Source organism: Melospiza melodia, chromosome 1, assembly GCF_035770615.1.
Source record: "Melospiza melodia melodia isolate bMelMel2 chromosome 1, bMelMel2.pri, whole genome shotgun sequence".
In the NCBI taxonomy this organism is placed as follows: Eukaryota; Metazoa; Chordata; class Aves; order Passeriformes; family Passerellidae; genus Melospiza; species Melospiza melodia.
The window spans coordinates 154,947,064-154,967,454 of NC_086194.1; the positions used below are offsets into that span (position 1 = coordinate 154,947,064).

The 20,391-nt window shown below is 35.3% G+C and overlaps 1 protein-coding gene across 1 annotated transcript in view; it reads left to right on the forward strand.

The window, feature by feature from the left end:
* Positions 1 to 20,391, forward strand: part of MMP16 (matrix metallopeptidase 16) — a 163,078-nt gene that overhangs the window by 70,129 nt on the left and 72,558 nt on the right. The window contains exon 2 of the mRNA XM_063172821.1: positions 13,995 to 14,143. Coding sequence (XP_063028891.1) covers positions 13,995 to 14,143 — 149 coding nt within the window. The remainder of the gene's footprint in view (positions 1 to 13,994; positions 14,144 to 20,391) is intronic.

Here is a 20,391-nt window from a genome sequence, read left to right on the forward strand (position 1 = left end):
CATTTAGGGAAAATACACTACATCCTGATTTTCATCTTCCTAATGAAAAGAAAATTTCTTAAAACTTCTTAATTTTAAGAAACATAAAGAAATTTTTTTTAAAAACTTTATTCAATTAGCCACTTAACCTTGCAAGACTTTGTTGAGAAGCTTATGATGAGATTTTGAATCAAGAGAGGGAAAGAGACAGGGAGAAGTTACTTGCTGAGTCCTGTAGTTGAGTTCTCAGCATGTGTGGGTTGGAGGGAATGGTTGTCAATTTTTTGAGGGTGGCAGGTGAAATTCAGTGCTGATGGGGTAATGCCTGCTAGAGAGGATCATTTGAACTCTTCACACACATTGCAGGTTTCTAAATTAATTGTATACACTGAGAGAAGTGCGTTGGGCAATGTTTTAGACAGCTCAGCAAAAACAGCCATTCAGGGTGCTACAAAAGAAAAATGCTAGGCCATTTAAAAACAATTCTAAAGTCCTGAAATATTTTGATATCATTAAGATATTCTGTTTCTATATTCTTGCATACGCTTTGTAAGGTTCTGAGAACCTTATTTCAGAAAGCGATTCATCAAGAAAAGACAGAATTCTAGAAAAGGATGAAAAGAACTTTGAATATGGGACTGTCGTTTTGTAAGGTTCTGTATTAATATTGTTGCATTCAAGAATAAGATCAGCCTTAAGAATAAGAAAAACTAAACTGAATTCTATTTATATTTTCAATAATTAATGTGGATCAGTTGAAGCAGACAATAAACTTAGATTGAAAATTCCTTTATAAAAATCAACATTTAACTAATTGAATAAATGTGAATTTTCTCAAACTGAATATTCCTTAGTTTGGAAGAAAGAAGAAAGATTGCTTTTCATGAAAAATTGCTTACAGAAAAAACTATACTGGCAAACATATATTAAAAAGATTAACCTTAGAGTAGGTATGATGATGGTTAATAGCAGAATTTTAAGGTGAGTTAGGAAGTAGCTCTTGATAAAAATAGGATTTATACTGCAGATGTTTATCATACAATCATCACTTTTAAACAGTGTGAAAACATACTGTTATCTCTTATCTGTAGAAATTTAAAAAACATAGCCAAGTTTCTAAAATTAGTTCTACTTTAGCTGTCATACAGAAAAACAGCACAACATCGTGAGAATACTTCTTCCATGATGTCCACTACTTACTAGAAGATCTCAGTTGGAAATATGTGTGTATCTGTTCTGATTTGAGATAGAATGACCTAGAACAATGGATTCTAAACTGTTGGTGCCACATCAATCAGAATCTGAATATCTGAAAGTTTTTGGTCACTGTATATGGGTCACAGGTTGCAGGTTTTGTGGGTCCCTTAGTTGCACTTCTGAGGTACCCTAAACTATAGAAGAGCATGATGTCTGCAAAGTTCAAGATTTATTTGATTCCTGACTCTGTTTCGTCTCTTTTTAAACTTTGGTTTTTCCTTATTTTTGGTGTTGGATTTTGGGTGAATTTTTGGCACTTTGTTTTGTTTTGTTTTGTCTGGGTTTTTGTTTGTTTGGTTTTGATTTTTTTGGGTTTTTTTTCACTGCAGAAAAACTTACACTGCTCCTTTTTCCGAAGATTTTTCCCTTCCATTAGAAGCTGAGAAATACAATATTCAGATTGTTGATTAACAATTGTTTACTCAATTACTATATTAAAATATTTTTTCCTGTGTCTAAGACCAAATCTTAAAAATAAAAAGTTTAATTCTTCTCTGAAACATAGATATGCATACACAGATAAACTGTTGTAAACACCCTTGTCTTTAATACTTAAAATATGTTCTCTCTTGCACTTTGAACCTCTAAAAACTGTATGCACACTTTTGGGAATTTGGATTTAATTGCTGAAGGGGTAAAACAAGGTCAAATTTTGCCTCTAGTTTATGGTAGACCAAGTCTAAAAAACATAGGTTAGACTAAAAACAAATTAATAGCAAATAAACTGCTGCTTGGGATGCTTAATATTGTATTCACAGGATTAAGATACTAATGGCATTGCTATGAGAACACAGGACCTGTGATAATTATTAATTGCAAATGTAATTTTTAAAATGTACTAGGTTACTTAATTTCATGGAAGACCACGTCTTTTGGAAGAAGAAATCAGAAAAACATACCATATAATTTTCCCTGGCCTTTTCTGCCATTGTGATTCTATCTGCACGTTTGAGCTAAAAAACCAATGTATTTATAAAAAAATCCCCAACTTCTAAAATATGTGAACTTTGCAAATATTACCATTGATGAATGTAAGTAAATTATTTTCTTTAAGTCAGTTTTTTTTATTTTTAATAATAATTATATATATGTAAGTATGGATAAATCCTAAACTTGTTGTTGGTTGGTTGTGATACTTGATTGAGTTGAGCTGAGTACTGAGTGCTGTAAGCATCCATCTGAACCTATGGCTACAGAGAGCACTCAGGGATTTACAGCATCAGTTCCTAATTAAACAAAGCTGAAATTGTTCTACTACACTTTAAAATTGCAAAACACATGACCACAGCCCATAGGGGAGCTAATAAAAGATAATCCTGTGGCTTGCTTTGAAGCAATTACTCTATGTCCCTTTCTGCCTGCAGGAATCACCTTGTCACATCCCTCACATGAATCAATCTACCACTTCCCCTTCCCCCCTTCTATTTTTGTAATTCTGTCCTTTAACAAAAATAGAATTTAGAGGATGACATAAAAAGGAGAGTTGCAGATGTACTGAAATATATTCAGTTTTTCTGCTACTTGCAGGAGGCTTACAAACAGCTGGTGAGTTAGTGTATTGCAAGCAAAATAGACATCAAATGATGTATAAGGGTCTTTTTGTCTTAATGAAAGTAGGAGCCTAATAAAGCAAACCTGAGCTGGTCATATTCTGCCACTAATTTACACAGACATTGTTTCAAGGAAAATAAATATTTTACCTTGGAATTTATGTCTTTATCATAGCAAGTGAGATAGTTTTCTCTATACTTTCTGGTTTTTTTCCTTCACCTTAATATCATTGGCAGTAGTCAAAAGCTAAAAATTGAAGTACTGAATTCACCTTTTCTTGCTGCATGAGATTTTAACTCTGTACAGAAAATTGACTGTATTCATCTATTTTGATCCATGCTAAAACAGGATCAATGAAAGATATGTGATCATTGCTGAAGATGAATAAAAAAGTAAAAATGTTTACCCAGTGTTTTTGTTACCTTTTTAGCTACAGGGCACTGTGTGGCTCTATTTGAACCACACGTACCAGGGGAAAACACGGACAGGTGCAATTTGCATAAGCTATCACAGAGAATCATTAGAAGCAAGCATGTATAAAGGGCAGCACTAGGTTCTGATTGATCCCTGCCCTCCCTGTAGCAGAGGCATCTCCCACAGGCATTTTCTGAAGAAGTGTTTGAAATGAAAGCAGGAAACATTAATTATAGATCAATATCCCGTGGAAACTCTTCTCTAGGACCAGCATTTTCAAAACTGGGGTATCAGTCAGAAACCAAAACAGTATGGGGTAGAAGACAATCTATTTTCTGTACTGCCTTTTCAGCATTGAGGCCTCTGATCAGATACACTCATGATGTAGCTGAACTGACTGTGTTCCTTGCAAAACAGTGGCTGAACCGGAATATTGTCCATCTTCCTCATGAAGAAATCATACAATTCAGGAGATGTACTTCCTTTTTTTATTGGCTCCCTGGCCTCCTTGTAGATGTTATGAGGTTTTTATTTTAAATGTTCTGTTGTAGTATTTACTTCTGTTTTGTTTTCATTCTGCCATGTGGACCAAATAAAGTAATTTGGGGAAGACAGAATTACCATTTTTGTTCATTACATTGTCTTCTTATCTCTCCCTGGGAAATGACAAACTGCTATCATACATCAATTTTATGTATTTACAAAATCCACGTTCATCTTCTATCTACAGATTTCTGCAGGAAAATATAAATAAGATTTTTCAAAAAGCTATAACAGTACTGTAAATATCATAAATCTTAGACCAGTCAGAAAAGGAAGTATTTCTAAAATATGCAATGATATCTAGCAAGGAAGTGCAGGATCTGAAATTTTGCATCTTACATATCTGACTTTGAAAAGCAGAAGAAAAAAAATAATATGTTCAAGTTACAAGTGGACATAGTATATATTTATATATTTACATTTAAAATATCTTTTGACTGTGGTAAACAAACATACTGTGCTAAAGTTTATGCTGCTAATAGTCATAACATCATTAATTGCTTAAAAATACATAGAAGGAAATAAAAGTGATATTCATCCAAATACAGGAACTAACTGATTCAGTTAAATACCTCCTGTTACCACTGAAGGCAGCTTTATTCTTGACTTTGGCACAGCCAGTTAGTTTTCTACAGACAAACTTTTAAACGCTGCTTATGTGTGGTAAAGTATGAATTTACATGCAATCTTATTTATAAAGGTGTTGTAAAAAACCTATGAAGTATAAATCAACAAAAACATTCATTGTGCTGTTGCATTTCTGTTCTTTTGCTTTAATGCAATTTTAGTTTAACCCATAATATAAGACTATTCATATTATTATTGATATCTATTCAGTAAACATTTATGTAGATATTTAGTGGATGTTTCAGTGGTTCAGAATATGTTTCTCATGTTTATAAAATGAGAAAAACCTCTTATAATGAAGAAAATTAAATAAAGGCAAGATGGATAAAACAAGTTTGCTCAAGTCACATTTCCTTTAGATGTTTATATTGCATTTCATCTATTCCAGTGTTGTAAATTAAAACTGCATACATTATAATAGTAAAGTTATTTTATCCAATGGATTCAAATATCAAGAGCCAAATATGGTTTGACTAACCATTTCCCCAAAGGAATTTTGTAGATTTACCTTTTCCTTTTTTACAATGGTCTACCTTCCCACAAGCCTTTTTAAAGTAACACACTACCATCTGTTGGTTTCCTACATAAATGTTTTAGAACAAAGTTTTGGTACTTTAGTAAAATTATTTGAAACAATCTATTGGGATATATAAAAAGGAATGTAATCATTACTTTATTTTTGGTCAATGCACTGCTGGTTTTGTTTTTGTTTTGGTTCACATCACAACATGTAATTTATATTAGCGCCATATAAGACAGGGGTACCAAATAACCAAGATTTCTTCACTCTTATGGTAATATAAAATTTCTGTTTCTGGTGCAGCTGCTGCTGCTAATGATTTTATAGCTTATGAGGAAAAACCATATTTTTTTTAAGTTTAAGTGATGTGCACACCTCCCTTTTAAAGTACACGGTTGCCTGCAATGATATTCTCAGAGCCTAAAAAAATATGTGGTCATTTCCAGCTAGTGCCAGCCACATGGAGACTTTCCTGCTTGTAGGATGGAGATTGAAGCAGTGAGGCAGTCCTCATGAATTCCTGATGAAATGCATTGCTTTGATTGTTTAGAATATGTGTCTGAGGAGAGATAGGCTTTCTCTTGAGAAATCTAAACCAGAAGAAACAAAAGTTCAAGCAAGTACTAAGCTGTAGGATCTAAGCAGCAAATTCTATTTCCCTAGCAGCTTTTCAGTTCCCTACTTGCCTTTTTTATAAGAATAAACAACTGTGCCCTAAAATATTGTGATATTAAGCATAGTCAAAGTTATGTCAACAATATATATTTGGATTCAATGAAAATAATCAGTTTGCAAGTGAGGTATTGCAAAGCTCTAGGGGTCAAAGATTAATACCAAGGCAATAGCAAGATGGGGTGATACTCTGGAATGTGATGAAAGACTCACGGGGAACTCTTGCGTTTTTTGATATATCGCTAAACAACAGTTGCATTTATATAATAATTGATATGTTCAAAGCCTTGTGTAAATACTTGCAATGTTTTGAAGAGGAATGTTGGGAGGCATCACTCATTTTTGCTAATGAGAAGTGAGTGATGATTTTCCAAGGAACACCTCACAGGCCTTTGGTTCCACCAGAACTGCCCTGACTCCAGGTTCATCATAGTTTTTGTTATATGCCTATCACCTTGACCTAGTCAGTGGTTTTCTGGGATCCAGGCATCTGAATGAACTCCACTGCTACATATAATGAGTCACAGGGAACCATAAAAGCAAAAGATAAATCTAAACCCAGAAAAGATCGAGAATGTTCCAAGTAGGAACACGTTCATAACTTCTCAGAAGATACACAAAGAGGGATAGAAAGAGGCAAAAAAAGTAAAAGGTTTGAGTCTTAAAGGAACTGGAGGTTATGAAGTCTTGTGGACAATCTCCATTCCCCACAATGTTATGGTTATAAAAAAAATAGACAACAATTCTTTCTAAATGTATACAATTGCTTAGCTATCAGGCAGAAAGTTGCAATGTTGCACCTATGTTCTTTGTTAGTTTGAAAGTCATAAATCAAAAGTGTGGTTGAACTGATATTGTAGAAAGAGAGCTCTGTCCAACCACCTTCCAGGACCATATCCAGGTGGCTTTTGAGCATCTCCAGGAATGGAGGCACCACAGCATCTGTGGGCAGCCTGTTGCCAGTACACAGTAAAAAAGTGTTTCCTTAGACTGGAATTTCATGTGTTTCAGTTTGTACCCATAACCTCTGGCCATGTTACTGGGTACTGTGGAAAAGGGCCTGACTCCATCTTCTCTGCTCCGTCCTTTCAGATATTTGTGTACATAGATAAGATAACCCTGGAGCCTTTTCTTCTCTAAGCTGAAAAGTCACAATTCTCTCAGTCTTTCTTCATAGGAGTGATGCTTTAGTGCCTTATTCATCCCCATGGCCTTAGAAGTTTCTTTTTTTTTTTTTTTTTCCTTTTTTTGGGCCCAGTTAGGACAAATTCAGCCAGAATATTCAATACAGCATTCTTATCCCTGCAGAGCACTTAATATTTTTCTAGAAGCTATAGAAATTCTAGTAAGATGCAGAGACAGAGTCCTTTAACATGAGCTGTATGATTGAGCGTTTACATCTACCAGAAGTTTTATTTACAGAAGTATTTCCTCTGGTCTGGGTCTCTGCCAGACTTTGCCAGAGATTTCTATTAGTGATTGAACAAAATTTCCCTGAGCAACTAATGAACAAGGTCCACATTCTGAAGTCAGTTATAAATGTGTTAGAGGAAATGATCAAGAGTTTCTTTCCAGGCCATGGATTTGTGTCAGAGTTTTACCACTGACCCACTCTCCACAGACCGTAGAAGTAGTGAATAAACAATGTGGCTTCTGCCTTTAGAGCTGGGTAGTGTCTGATCTCTGTTCCAGGCACATTTCAGTTGCTGAAGGACAGTGCTATATGTAGACCCCACATCTGCTGCTTGCTGGTGGGTTCCCATCTGCCTGGGATCTGTAAATGGCTCTGGGCTGGTGCTCCCGACAGCTCTTCTACACCTCCCACTTCTGCTGCTCTCAACTACATTGATTTTCCCATGTGTACATGTGGCAGTAGAGGAAATTATTTAGAATATTTAAACTAAACTTGAATTACAAATGGGAGGAATTAAGCACACAGTTTTGAATACATTTTGCCTTTTTACTTTTGTTACTCCTTGGACTCCGACTTAGAATCAAAGTTACTTACAATGCAGAGCTTCTGGGCTGGAGCCTTCATTCTTGAGCTGCCTCTCACTGAGAAGAGAAGTACCTTTCTAAAATTATCTCTGTCACCGTACATGTGAGTGGGGAAATTCCAGATTTTTACCTCTCTGCTGACATGCAGTATCATGTGTTTGTAAATCTAATTTTCTGCTGCTTGAAACTAATATAGTAAGATTGTTCAGTTTCACATCTATTTTGTAGTTAGAATGCAGAAAAATCAATAGGCAGATACATAATAGAACAGTGGAGGTGCCTCAATTAATTTTGAACTGACTAGATGCAGCAACACTGAACCCAGTGAAGCCAAATTTATTCTCTTCTGTGACCCACTTTGAGGTCAACTGTATCTAAGTATTTACTGTAGTGCAGGCTGCAACCTAGATATCCCACAGACTTGTTTGAATTATTATGTCCCTGCTACAATTTTTGAAATCCCCAGTAAATATTACTATCATTAATGTGTCTAACAATGTTCCAGTGTCACATTTAAATTGTTTCTTGGGGGGGTGTTGTCACAATAATTCACAAGAAAATAGGTTTCTAGTTTAGGAAAATATTGAACAAAATTTTGCAAGTTGGTGTTTTGACCTTTTCTTTCTGGCATGTTCAAAGCAATAAAAAACATAATTTCTTGGTCTGAAGATGCTTCCTTCATTTTAAGATCTTTTCCACACTACTACAGAATTTACAAGAAATTTATTTGTTAGTTAGCTTCAGTGTACTCTGAACATGCAAGCTGATTTTTTAATTGTTAAGGATTAATTATCTCAAAGCCACAGGTACTAAACCAATCATGACCATTAAACTTGTGTTTTATCTATCATAATTCTTATTTTCATTCTGTAGACATTACTGCTAGACTAGGTAGAGTGTCCTGGACTGTGTGTGCTTTTTCTTGGAAATATTTTCCTTCCTAGCTGCATGCCATGCACTGTATACCCAATCACATCTGTGTGTTCTGTTAAGAAGAAAAAACACCACTGATGGGGAACTGGTGGCACTGGAGGCAAGAGGAAGGAAACACATCAGAAGATTTCCTATAATGCTCTGTGTAAACACTTTGGTTTACTTCTGACTATCTGTCTATCAAGTTGCCACTGAAAAGTCAGTATTAGCTGCCGTAGGAGGGTCTGTAATTAAACCACACCATTAGCCATGATTATTTGACCTAAATGAAGAAATAATTTAGTCATATGGATACTAATTCTAGAGCTAGCTTATTTATCCTTACTATAAAGCATTCAATCCCATTCAAAATTACATCAGCACTTAAACTACTAAGTCCTGGGGTGATCTGTGTAAGTTAGAATTATAAATGTTTCCTTTTTAAAATACAAATCTGAATTACTCAGACACTTAAAATATTTTCACTTACAGTGTCTTTGGTGGAAATATATTAAAAAACAGAAGTCAAAATATTTTGAAATTATGAAATATCACAGTTTTACTCAGTAAAGATAGGAAGTCTGCAGATAAAATCTAAAACAGGAATAGGAACACATTATTAATAATTATATGCAGCTGCACTACTGAAGATATTTATGAAATTGTTTTTATTTGTGCTTTACTAGACCTATTTACTAAGCCTTCAGGTTCATAGAACATAATTGTATTGTAGCTTATACAATGTGTTTTCATTCAGGAATGTTAATAATTTGTCACTAAGCTTTCTTCTCTCTTAGAAATCAGTAATCTATCTGAAACTCTGAGTGTCTTAATAATATTCTTGTTTAATCTTTAATGATAATACATCCATTTTCTTTGTTCTTAATAAGAGTTTGGTGTCGACATACTGTTTTTCAAATCAATCTTTCTTCCTAAACAAGCAAAAATCTGAATGATTAGGATCCCTTGGTGTGTTTAATACACTTTAAGTTAGCCAATTCTTTATTCTTTAGAGGAGAAAAAAAATAGAGCCATGTGAGAAAGTTCTATCTGTTCCACAGCCAGATGATCCACACAGCACAGCATAAGTAGCAGTTAGAAACTAAAATGAAAATATTTTTTTTCATCATGTCATTAAAAAACCCCAAACCCTAGGTATCTAGTCAATGACATCCAGAATCTGGAAGGTGATAGAGCTCATGTGCTGAGCACTTACAGGTTCCATGGATGCCTGCAGAACTGTCAGGTCCTCAACAAACTCCTACAGAGTCTACAGATTTCCTCACCAGTGGATTCTGTTTCTTGGTTTTTTTTATAATTATGAGAACAGAAAGTGGAATTAGGCTGAAAAAACTTTTCTGGTAGGAAAAAAATGTGTAAAACATGGATTTAAAATTTTAAAATGTATAAATGAATGGGACATAAGCCTTGAAATTCTGTTATTGAATACAAATATTTTAGGGTAATTTTATTTGTGGTTTTTCTGGTATTTTTTGTTTCTCTTCCAAAATGAAATATTTGGTCCATATTCTTCTGAATTACTCCTAACACTACAGCTATACTTCAGTGTTTGTTAATAGCCCAATAGTAGGAAGTGACGTAGAAATCTAGTGCAAGCAGATGCTTAGTAAAGATAGATTTTAGCTTCAGGTTCTCTGGAGGTTAATGCAGATAATGAAATATGATTAAGCAAAAGAGGTTTCTTTAGTTCATTTTTAAAATATTACAAAGAGTGACATCAGGAAGTTCAAATACATAAAAGGCTGCTTCAGAAGGGAAATAATTGGTTCCCTTTACCTGTAGCAGGTAAAATAAAAAGCTACAGGCTTAAATTAGTATTAAATCATAGTAAGAAGGATTCAACTCTAAAGGAAGCTTCACAGTGGTGGGATACTAAAGCACTGTACTAGAGGGGGGAATGGTGGAACCTATTGCCTTCCAGCTGTGTTTCTCTGTGGTTACCTCAGAGATACCATGGATCTCATTTTGCAGCAGGACAAGAAAGTCCTGCCCAAAAACTTGTCTTGAAGTAGTAGTATTTTATCTTCTTAAAATGTAGAAAGGAATGAAACATATCACTTATTTGGAGTCTGTGCAAAGGATCCCATTGGCATCCAAGACGTTGCATGTTAGAGGGATCTACTTCACTATTTCTTTGTTCCAAGACCAAAGATTTCCTCAGGATGAGACTTGCCAAGACTGTCATTGCTAAAGTACCTTAAAGGCAGACTAAGTCTAATTTCACTAGAGGGGAGGGGAAAATTCTTCTGTGTATAATTTATTTTATAGCTTTTCTCAAAAGTACTAGAGCAAGAAAATTTTTTTTCTTTCATTCTCCTTCTCACACTGTTTCTTTTCCTGTTTGCTGTTTTGCCCACCTGTATATTCTGGGCTTCAGGTTAAGTTTCTCCTCTATAGTTCACAGCACTTGGGCTATGAACAATAAAATCTGAGGTGCATATTTCAGATGTCTGGTAGTCTAGCCAAGGTCCTTCAAAAGTTTTTTATTCTTCTTGTAGAAAACTGCAGAACCAGATTTTCTGTCTTTTTTCTTGATTCATTGTCCTTACTCATAAGGACAGAGTAAAGAATTTTGTAACACGAAATGCTACTAGCTCTCAAACATTCACCAGCCTAAGGTCAATTTGTCTGAATTTTCAAAATGAAACTTCCTTTCAGAGTGTCATCTGACTTTCCAGTATGTTGACTGTGTCTTCTGTGCTATTTTGAAGGCTGAGAGAAGACCCAGGTGGTCTACTTTCTTTGTTCAGTGATTGGGGGTGGCTGTCAGGCATCCTGTACTTACCTTGCATGTAAGACTTTTTAGATAGAGAAAAGCTTTACTGTCCTCTCCTGCTGTGTCTGAGCCAAGTCTCTTTTCCTTTCCTGCCAAGTGTGTCTGCAGTGGCACTCTGCTAGATTCCTGTTTGTTCTCCCTGCCCCACTTCTCCCATGAGCAGTAGTCCCCAGGATATTTTTTCTGTCTCTATTAATATCTTTGCTAATTGAGATATCTGAAAGTTTAACTTCTGGCAAGTTTTCTTACTTGCAGCCCCATACTTCTGCCTTCTTCAGTTATGCTGCAGTGAGGATGTTCTTGTGTGGTGAGACGTGACCTCCCAAGCTTACTGAGCAATTTTGTCTGCCCTTAGCACCTGGGAGCTTCATAAAAAGCCCCGGTCTGTGTCTGCATACCAAGTTCTTGCTGAGAAGGGGCTGTGACATGCTACTCAGAACTATTTTTCTTGCCTTACTATTTGTTTTGATATCATTGCCTTGAGAAGATGAATATAAAAATAACCCAATTATTAAATGTACTCATTGTAAATATTAGTGCAAAGAGACTGTACATACTATGCTGGAATCAATCCACTCTGTGTCAGGCATTTATTTCTTAGTTCTATGATCTTTTTTCTGCCTAGTACATTGCTCTTGCCAACATTCAGGCTCTGTCAGGCCTTTCAGAGCTGTCTTCCAATAACGTAGGGAAGAACAGGCTTCATCTGCAAAGTGGCGCATAAACAAAGTTATTTCTGTACTTACCCAAATCTTGCACACCCTTAATGTACACAAGCTCTTCCTCAAAACTGCAAAGTGTAAGAAGGTATGAATATATAACATTGTATGTAGGTACTGATTGTAGCAATTCATTTATATTGTGAATAATAGCATTTTCCCATCTATTAAAGAAAATTGCCTTATTTTGAATGGTTCCTGTATACGGAGATAGTGTGAAGATGAAAGACTTTAGTCTGGGTCTTAATCCTGTCTCTACCTCCCTGTCCTGTTGTATTTCCCTGTTTTGTGGAGCTCACAAACAGATTGTGGGTTTGATCCCTGTGGGCCATTCATTTAAGGTTTGGATTTGATGATCCCTGTGGGTCCCTTCCGATTCAAAGTATTCAGTGATTTTGTGATTCTGTGGTTTTTGTGTTTGTGTGTGAACTGCGAAGGTAAATGTCTGTTTAAGGTAAACATGCTTAAATTAGGAATATCTGAACTCATAACCTAAAGATTTTCACAATCTTTAATTCCAGTTTGATCTTTTACTTACACTGAGCTAATGTTCACCTATAAAGCACATTTGGTGTTAGTAACGTGAACCTTAATAATAAGTCAATTTGAGGTGATCATCTTCACTGTGTTCATAAAAGGGGAGTGCACAACAACAGTGATTAACCTGCTGTAAAACTAAAATGGTGGACTTGTCAAGATAAATTTAAAACTGAAAATAGACACATAGGTTGGTGTTAGGCTGCATATAAAGAGTGTACATACAAACAGGTAAAAACCCAGAAGTGCTGTATGAAGCAGAGATCCCGCAAAACACTATAAGGTGTGGTGGGTGGATACTGTTCATTAATGTAATGATTTAGAATCCATGAATTGTGATGCGATATGTTTGAAAGAGGTGGCTGAATCTTTTTTTTTTTTTGTTTGTTTGTTTTTTGTTAAAGAACAGAAGATCAGATTTATGTGGTTGCAAATATTTTGTTACTGGGGGGAGTGAAACTGCAGCAATACATTTTAACTGAGTCTTTTAAATTGGCAATATATGTACCTTTCATTTTAGTGAGCACTTCCAGACCTCAAAGGAAAAGACATTTTTAAAGCTTATCCCTGTCCTCACTTCCTCAAAAGTCTTTCACTGTTTTCTGTATAGTCTTGATTTTGAGAACACATAGAAACCTGATAACTACAGCTACTTTTTTATGAAATGTTGCCTCAAGAGGACAGCAGGTTTCAGAGTGCTTTTCCAAGGGTTCTTAACATAGTGGCTTTAATCCATAAAGCTTTCAGTAATTTGGACCTCACACTTCTACACAATTAAGAGCATAAGTATTTGGCATTAAGTCCATCTTGATTTTAAAAGGCAGTTCCTCTTATCAGAGAGTTTTCTCTAAGTGAAGGCAGACTCTGCTACTTTACTATCTCCTGGAAACCTGCTTTGCCTATAAGTATGTGACTTTGATATTATTCTGATAAAGCTGAATGCCTCCTTACCCTCTCTTTCATGTTATTCAAGAGACAATAACAATTTAGTGTAAATGTGTGAGCTATTGTGGATTTATTATTGTAGATGGTGAATAATATTATGTGCCCTGTGGGCAGTCAATTGTAGGTGGCATATATTGCAGATTTATATCTTGTCTGCTTAAAACACTATTTGAAATGCCTAGAGACAGGGTTAGCTGCTTAAGTTGTAGCTTCAAATAAATAAATAAATACATTAAATAAATAATTGAAGCAGGCAGTTTCAGATAATAAAGAGAGATGGCTTTTGGGTAGAAAACTCTGTACGTCTTGCAGCAACAGAATCTTTAATAAAGAAGGTGAAATAAAATTCCCAAAGAATTTCTTATCTGCAGATAAAATAAAAAAAAAACCCAAGCACCCAAACTAGCAGGATATATACTTGGTGAATTAGAATCTTCTTTCTGTATGGTATACAACTGATTACTAGGGAGCATTTTATTTACCTCTAATTTCTATTTAATTGCCACTGCACTTGTCATTGCAGGTATGGTTACAAAAGTATGGCTACCTTCCACCAAGTGACCCCCGAATGTCGGTGTTGCGCTCTGCAGAAACCATGCAATCAGCTATAGCTGCCATGCAGCAGTTCTATGGCATTAATATGACAGGAAAAGTGGACAGGAACACAATTGAGTAAGTAACCAGTACTGAACTGCTCTTGACTTTTCTATTTCAAGCAGGGTAAAATAGAACTGGGAAGCAGCAGCATAACTGGAGTACCCAAATAGTGTTGCAGCTTCAGATGGGGAGGTAAATTGTTTCTCTGTTCCTTGCCTTTTCATTTTCTTCAGCTTTTTTATTTCATGGTAGCAGGTCACCACCTGCCTAACTGATGTCTGCCTTTGGGCAAGCGATTGTAAACAAGATATCTCAGGGTTAACTAAAGTAAGGGCCAAGAGGTTATCATTGTGGGAGGGACAAAACTGGCAAGAATCCACAAAATATATCACAGTTGAAGGAGTCTTGTTTTACTGGAAAATCTTTAGTGTAAATTTCTTTATTCTTATTTATTAAATTTGGCAGACTCCACTGGCCCATTTGTTTAGTGGTTGCTAGTAACAAAAAAGCGGTGTGGTGATTTTAACATGCAGTAAAATTGAATTTGTTTTGCATGCCCTTTGTGATTCTGAAGTTGTTTCAGACTCTGTGTCTGATTTTGGTGACAGAATGGACACAGAGAAACTCTGTGAAACAGTTATTTCAGGACACTTTCAAACAACTCTGTACTATGCCAAATTATAAAAATATGCCAAAAAAAAAAACCAAAACAGAAAACCAGGGACTATTAATACACAATTAAGAGAACATATCTGGGATTAAGACAGCAGGACCAGGGCAGTGATTATGCCCCTGTACTTCACACTGGTAGGGCCTATCCTTGAATCCCCTTCTATTTTGGGCCCTTCACTGCAAGAAGGACATTGAGGTGCTGGAGTATGTCCAGGGGAGGGTAGCATGGCTGGGGAGGGGTCTGGAGCATGACTCCTGTGAGGAGCAGCTGTGGGAATTGTGGCTGTTTAACCTAAATGAAAGGAGGATCAGGGATGTGTTATCACTCTCTATAGCTACCTGAAAGGAGGTTGTGGCCAGGCAGGGATCAGCCCCTTCTCCCAAGTAATAAGTGACCTGACAAGGCTCAAGTTGCACCAGGGGAGGTTTAGATGGATATTAGGAAACAGTTCTTCACCTACAGGGTTGTCAAGCATTGGAACAGGCTGCCCAGGGAAGTGTAGATGTGGGACTTAGGGACATGGTTTGATGGTGGTTGTGGCAGTGCCATGATAATGATTGGAATCAATGATGGTAGAGGTCTTTTCAAATTTAAACTATTCTCTGATTTGAAGTGCTTGTTGGACTCATTTTGGTTAAATTGTGATAAAGATTATTTTGTGATTTCCGAAAAAGTTACTTTGCTTGAAAAGCAAGCAATAATTCAATAGTGCTGTCTCACTGCATGTCCAACATTTGCTTCAGTGAAATATGCTTCTACTGCTCTAAAATCCTTATTAGGGGAGGAGGGGGGAATTGTCCTTCATTTCCCATTTGCCACCCCCAACCTGATGTGTCATCTTTTGTTATTCTTTTATGGTAAAGTAGCTGACATTAATGATTTTTCTATCATTTAGAGTTTAGGGAAGAGACTACACAAAATGCTGGCAGGATTGGAAAAATCATTTTATTCCACTGACACATACTCTATTGCATTGAAAAGCAATAAAACAAAGCAGATTTTGTGGCTGCCCTCAGGGGAGGTGAGTTGATCACACATCCCTCAGTTTAGGAATTTAAAGGACCACAGACCATGCAGTGCAATAGCAGAAAATGCCTTGTGAGAGAGCCATGCTCAAAGTATGTTTATGGTCCTCTGCAGGGTGAGCAGTCTGTGCTCTTCATACATCTTCAGTGACTGGTCTTTGAGGAGACAGTGCTGCCAGTCACCAGGACCCTTTTCAAGACATATTAGTAGCAGCTTTGTCAGAGACAATATATTTCACTAAAATAGTCTGTTCACAGCAGCACAAAAGAGACAGAAAGGGGTAACCTGAGGAAAAGCAGAGGCCATCTTAATTTATAGTATGAGCTGGAGAATTGACACAAAAAAAAAAAACAAACCAAAATTCTAATCTCAAATGGAGATGGTTAATGTTGCTAACTTGGCATTTTGTCCAGCAAGATTTTCTACACTTCTGCAATTTAAGAGATGAATAAATCCATCTGTGCAGCAATCCAAAATATTAATCTTGTAAAGTGGTGAATATTGACTCTTCGAGATCTTTTGATGCATGATTTTCTTCTACACAGAAAAATACATTAATATATTGCAATTCTTAGATACATGTAACTCATGCTGCATTTACTTAGATATTTGGAATCACACTTACTTGAGTCAAGTTAGAAACAGAACTGACTCTTAAAGGATTGTCACACTTACATTGGTGTTGAAAAAGCAAAGCAATAAAAACCTGATTTTTAACTAAATTCTGGCCTCAAGGTACCATCAGTTCACATCACTAAATATTCATGGGAGATATGACTGCATAATAAAGGGTAGGTAGTTTTTCAGTTGCTTATTTGTGGCATTATTTTGTAAATTTTTGAAATTTTTTCCCTTTCATTTATACAGAAAATATGTATACTCTTTAGGTCAGAAATATGTGACAGTTTGTCATTTGTTTCTCTGAGATTAATATGCTGTAATAATTAACAATGCTGGTGTTCCAAATAATAAATAAAGCAGGAACCCCATTAAAAATATGTTCCCATCTTATGGAACAGAATTTACCTGCCTCTTTGACACGTCTTGAGAAGAGATTATGATGTGCCTCTTTGTCTTCAGAAGGACAAACAATTTAAAAAGTTATAGTAGCAACCTCATAGGAACTAACTTTGGTGGAATTAACAAAGAAATAATGTCCTACAGCAGTAGCACCATCAAATGACTCCTGGGGGGATTTTGCTGCTCTGAAAAAAGATAATCCCTCAATGAGTATTTTGGTACGCGTAAATATGAACAGTGTTCATCCTCTCCCTACTACTCAGCATTCACTTGGTTTTGCTAATTTTTTTCCTCAAGTGTCTTGGAAAGAATGATACATACTTTCCAATGACACTTACTCTTCCAGGGAAGACTGAGTGGTGGGAAGAGACATCCTTATAATGGTGTAGAAATGTGAGGGAGGTTCTGAATACAAGTACCATGAGAATGGCTAACCCAATGAAAATACTGTCTAATGTATGCATGGAGTGCCATAGTATTTTCTGTATGTAATTTATATATCTTTATTATATTGTTTTATATTATTTTTTATTTTATATCATTTTTCATGAAACATTGACTGTGTTTCATGAAAAAGAGACATTTCTAAAATGGACCCACTGTTGGCATTCCTGATCTTCTGCGTCCCTAAAAGAAACATTGTAGAAAAAGACTAGTTGTTGTCTTCTCTTAAAATTGCTATACACATTCCCAAGACTTGTTTTGCACTTTTGAGGAGTACACTGCAAACTTCCTGATGTACAGGTGCAATGGTCTTGTATAGGATGCTGACTAAATCTGTGCAATAATAACAAAGCTTTCATTTTATTCTTATGTCATCCTTTAGAAATAAATGGCAAATATGCTTATTTCAATGCTTAGATGAACTTCTAACCATGTTCTCTGCTGTTTATATATTAACTGTCAGTCACAAAGTAAATTCTGAGCTGTTGGAATTGATTCAGTAGTTTATTTTCTCAGTAAATTAGTAAATGTTTTTGTACAAAAGTATACATAAGGTCTGTACCTCCAGCAAATATTCGATGAGAAGTCTTAAAAAAGGGATCATCAGGGCTGAAATACAATATCTTACATCACTCTTTGCTGTCTCTTATTACTTACCAAGTGTCAACAAAGTCCTGTAATAGCAGGCTACATAAGCAAAGATGCTTTGAAAGATATTCATGGGGATGTCTTCTCCTCACTAGAAGTTTAAGGGTATAATTAAGTAGTTTTCTTAAATAGACATCTCTAATTTGTCCAACCACTAAGCTGAGTTGCAGTAACTCAAGCTGAACCTTCTCTTTTAGTTTCCTTTTTTGCTGTAACTCTGTCCCAAAAAAAACCCAAAGCCCAACAACAACAGAACAATTGTGCAACCTTAGCAGCAGTTTTGATAAGGGATAAAGCAGTTTGGGCCTTCCACCAAATTTATAATTTTTAATGTTCTGATGCTGTGAGGGTAAATTTTTTTCTTGAAGGCTTAAGAAAAATAAGAGACAGAAAGAGATTTATCCTCCTAGAAAACAAAAACAAAATATGGTTAGGCAACTGACTTGAGATAGAAGTTCAGTTTCATCTCTCTACTGGAAGAGCATCACAGTTTTGCTGCATATTTTTCTTTTAATCTTCCTAGATTTGCTGTGAGTCTAAAATATTTAAATTTTCCTGACATATATAGTTCCTTAAGATTCAAAATAATGGAGTTAGAAGAGGAATGTGATGTGACACAGTGTACAGATAGAGAACATTAGTCACAATTAAGCCTCTTTATTGAGTACTTATAAAATATTAATTTTGAAGGGCTGCTGCAGAAAAGATTTCTCAAAGTTCAAAAACAAAGTGATCAAAGAGAGGCAAAATCATTACTTGTATGCACCTTTTAAAAATGAAGCATATTTCAAAACATTTCGAAAACATGTCAAAAAATTAAACTCCAACAAACAATCAGGAACATGGAAAACCTTGATCATATCACGTTAGAAGAAACTATATTTGGGAAGAACATAGAAATCAATGTTTTATTTGTCAATTCCCCCAAGGGAAGACCATATTATGTGCTAAATATCTGGATTGTCATGAGCATTAATGATAATTACTAAGAGAAGTCTTCCTCTCAGTGTGTGTCAGAACAATTACTGTTGAAAAATAAATTCAAATTTTATAGAAACCTAGGGAAAATTTATATGTCTGAAGTTGTTAACATTTTGCCTCATTTCTGTGCTTGAGAATACTGAGCTCCCATACTAGTCATGCACTGGTTTGTTTAAAATTCGACATCTAAACTTAGCTCAGCTAAGATCTAGGTGATAGATTTGGTGATGTTCCAAATCTTCAGCTGCAAATTGCATCTTTCCTTAAATTTTACATGAAGATAATTTCCCATAAGCTACTGAAACGCCTGCAATGACTTCCATTTGATTTATATTTGGATTTATGTTGTGTGAACTACAGTCCCAGACCTCATGTAACAATAGTAAGAACATTAGTGGTCCAGACAGCAGGACAACTTGGAACATCCCCTCTCTGTCCAAGCCAATAAGGGTACAAACATGATGGCCTTGATAGGTACATACTACTTCAGAATCAGTACAGGAACAAATTGTGACTGCTTGAATTTCATAACATGTTATTTTGGGCCACATTTTGTTTTGTTAAAAAAGGATTGTCAGTAGTTGTAGTAAGATAATACAATGTTGACTTTTGAATCCACATTACCTACTGTTCTTGACATTTAGTATTAGTTCTAAAGTGTTAAAAAAATTTTGCATTAACAAGATTTTCTATAAGATTATTGAATCTTTTGGCTTGAAAAATTATTTCAGTAGCTTTGAAGATGAACTTTTAAATTCAGAACTTAGAATATTTACTCTTATCTGCTCCTAGTTTGCTAGTGAGCAAACCCTGTTATTAAAATATGTCTCCATCAGTTAAGCTAAGTAATGTAAACTTTTTGGAGAAGGGAAAGGACTAATTCAGTGTAATTCAATTACTTTTAAGTCATTGCCCTTGAAATGATACAACTATGAGTGATATATGTACATTTGATACAATATCTTTGTGCAGCATTTCTAACAAAACATAATAGTTATTAGGTTTTACTTTATTCCTTGCTTCTTGCTCTTGATGTAGGGATATCACCTTAAGGCGAGAACACCAGTCTTTGTTAGGTTTTCATCTTTTTCTGCAATGTCTGTGTTCAGTTTCAACAACATAATTTATAATACCCTTATTAAAAAGTATTACTAATAATGTGTCTAAAAGTTTTTGAAGGTCTGAACTAATTTCAAACTCATGAAGTGTAAACATATCAATTTAATAAAAGAATATTATTGCCCTTCGGTCTGTAACAGAGGTCTACTTCTTTCCTTCATTTTCTTTCATTATTAGAGCAAATTAAACTTTTCAGTAATATTTAATCCCAAAAATCCCTAATGTCTACTTTGTTGCATGGTTATTTTATTTCAAAAATCAAAGGAACCTGAAGTAAAGTTTCAGGGTGTTTCAGCAAATGCTGGTGGAATAAGGGCTTTTAGATTTTTGCAATACAGTCTTTTCAGTCACTAGGGAAATAACATTGTTTTCCTTGTACATCAGATATTTTATGTGTCACGCATAAGTATTC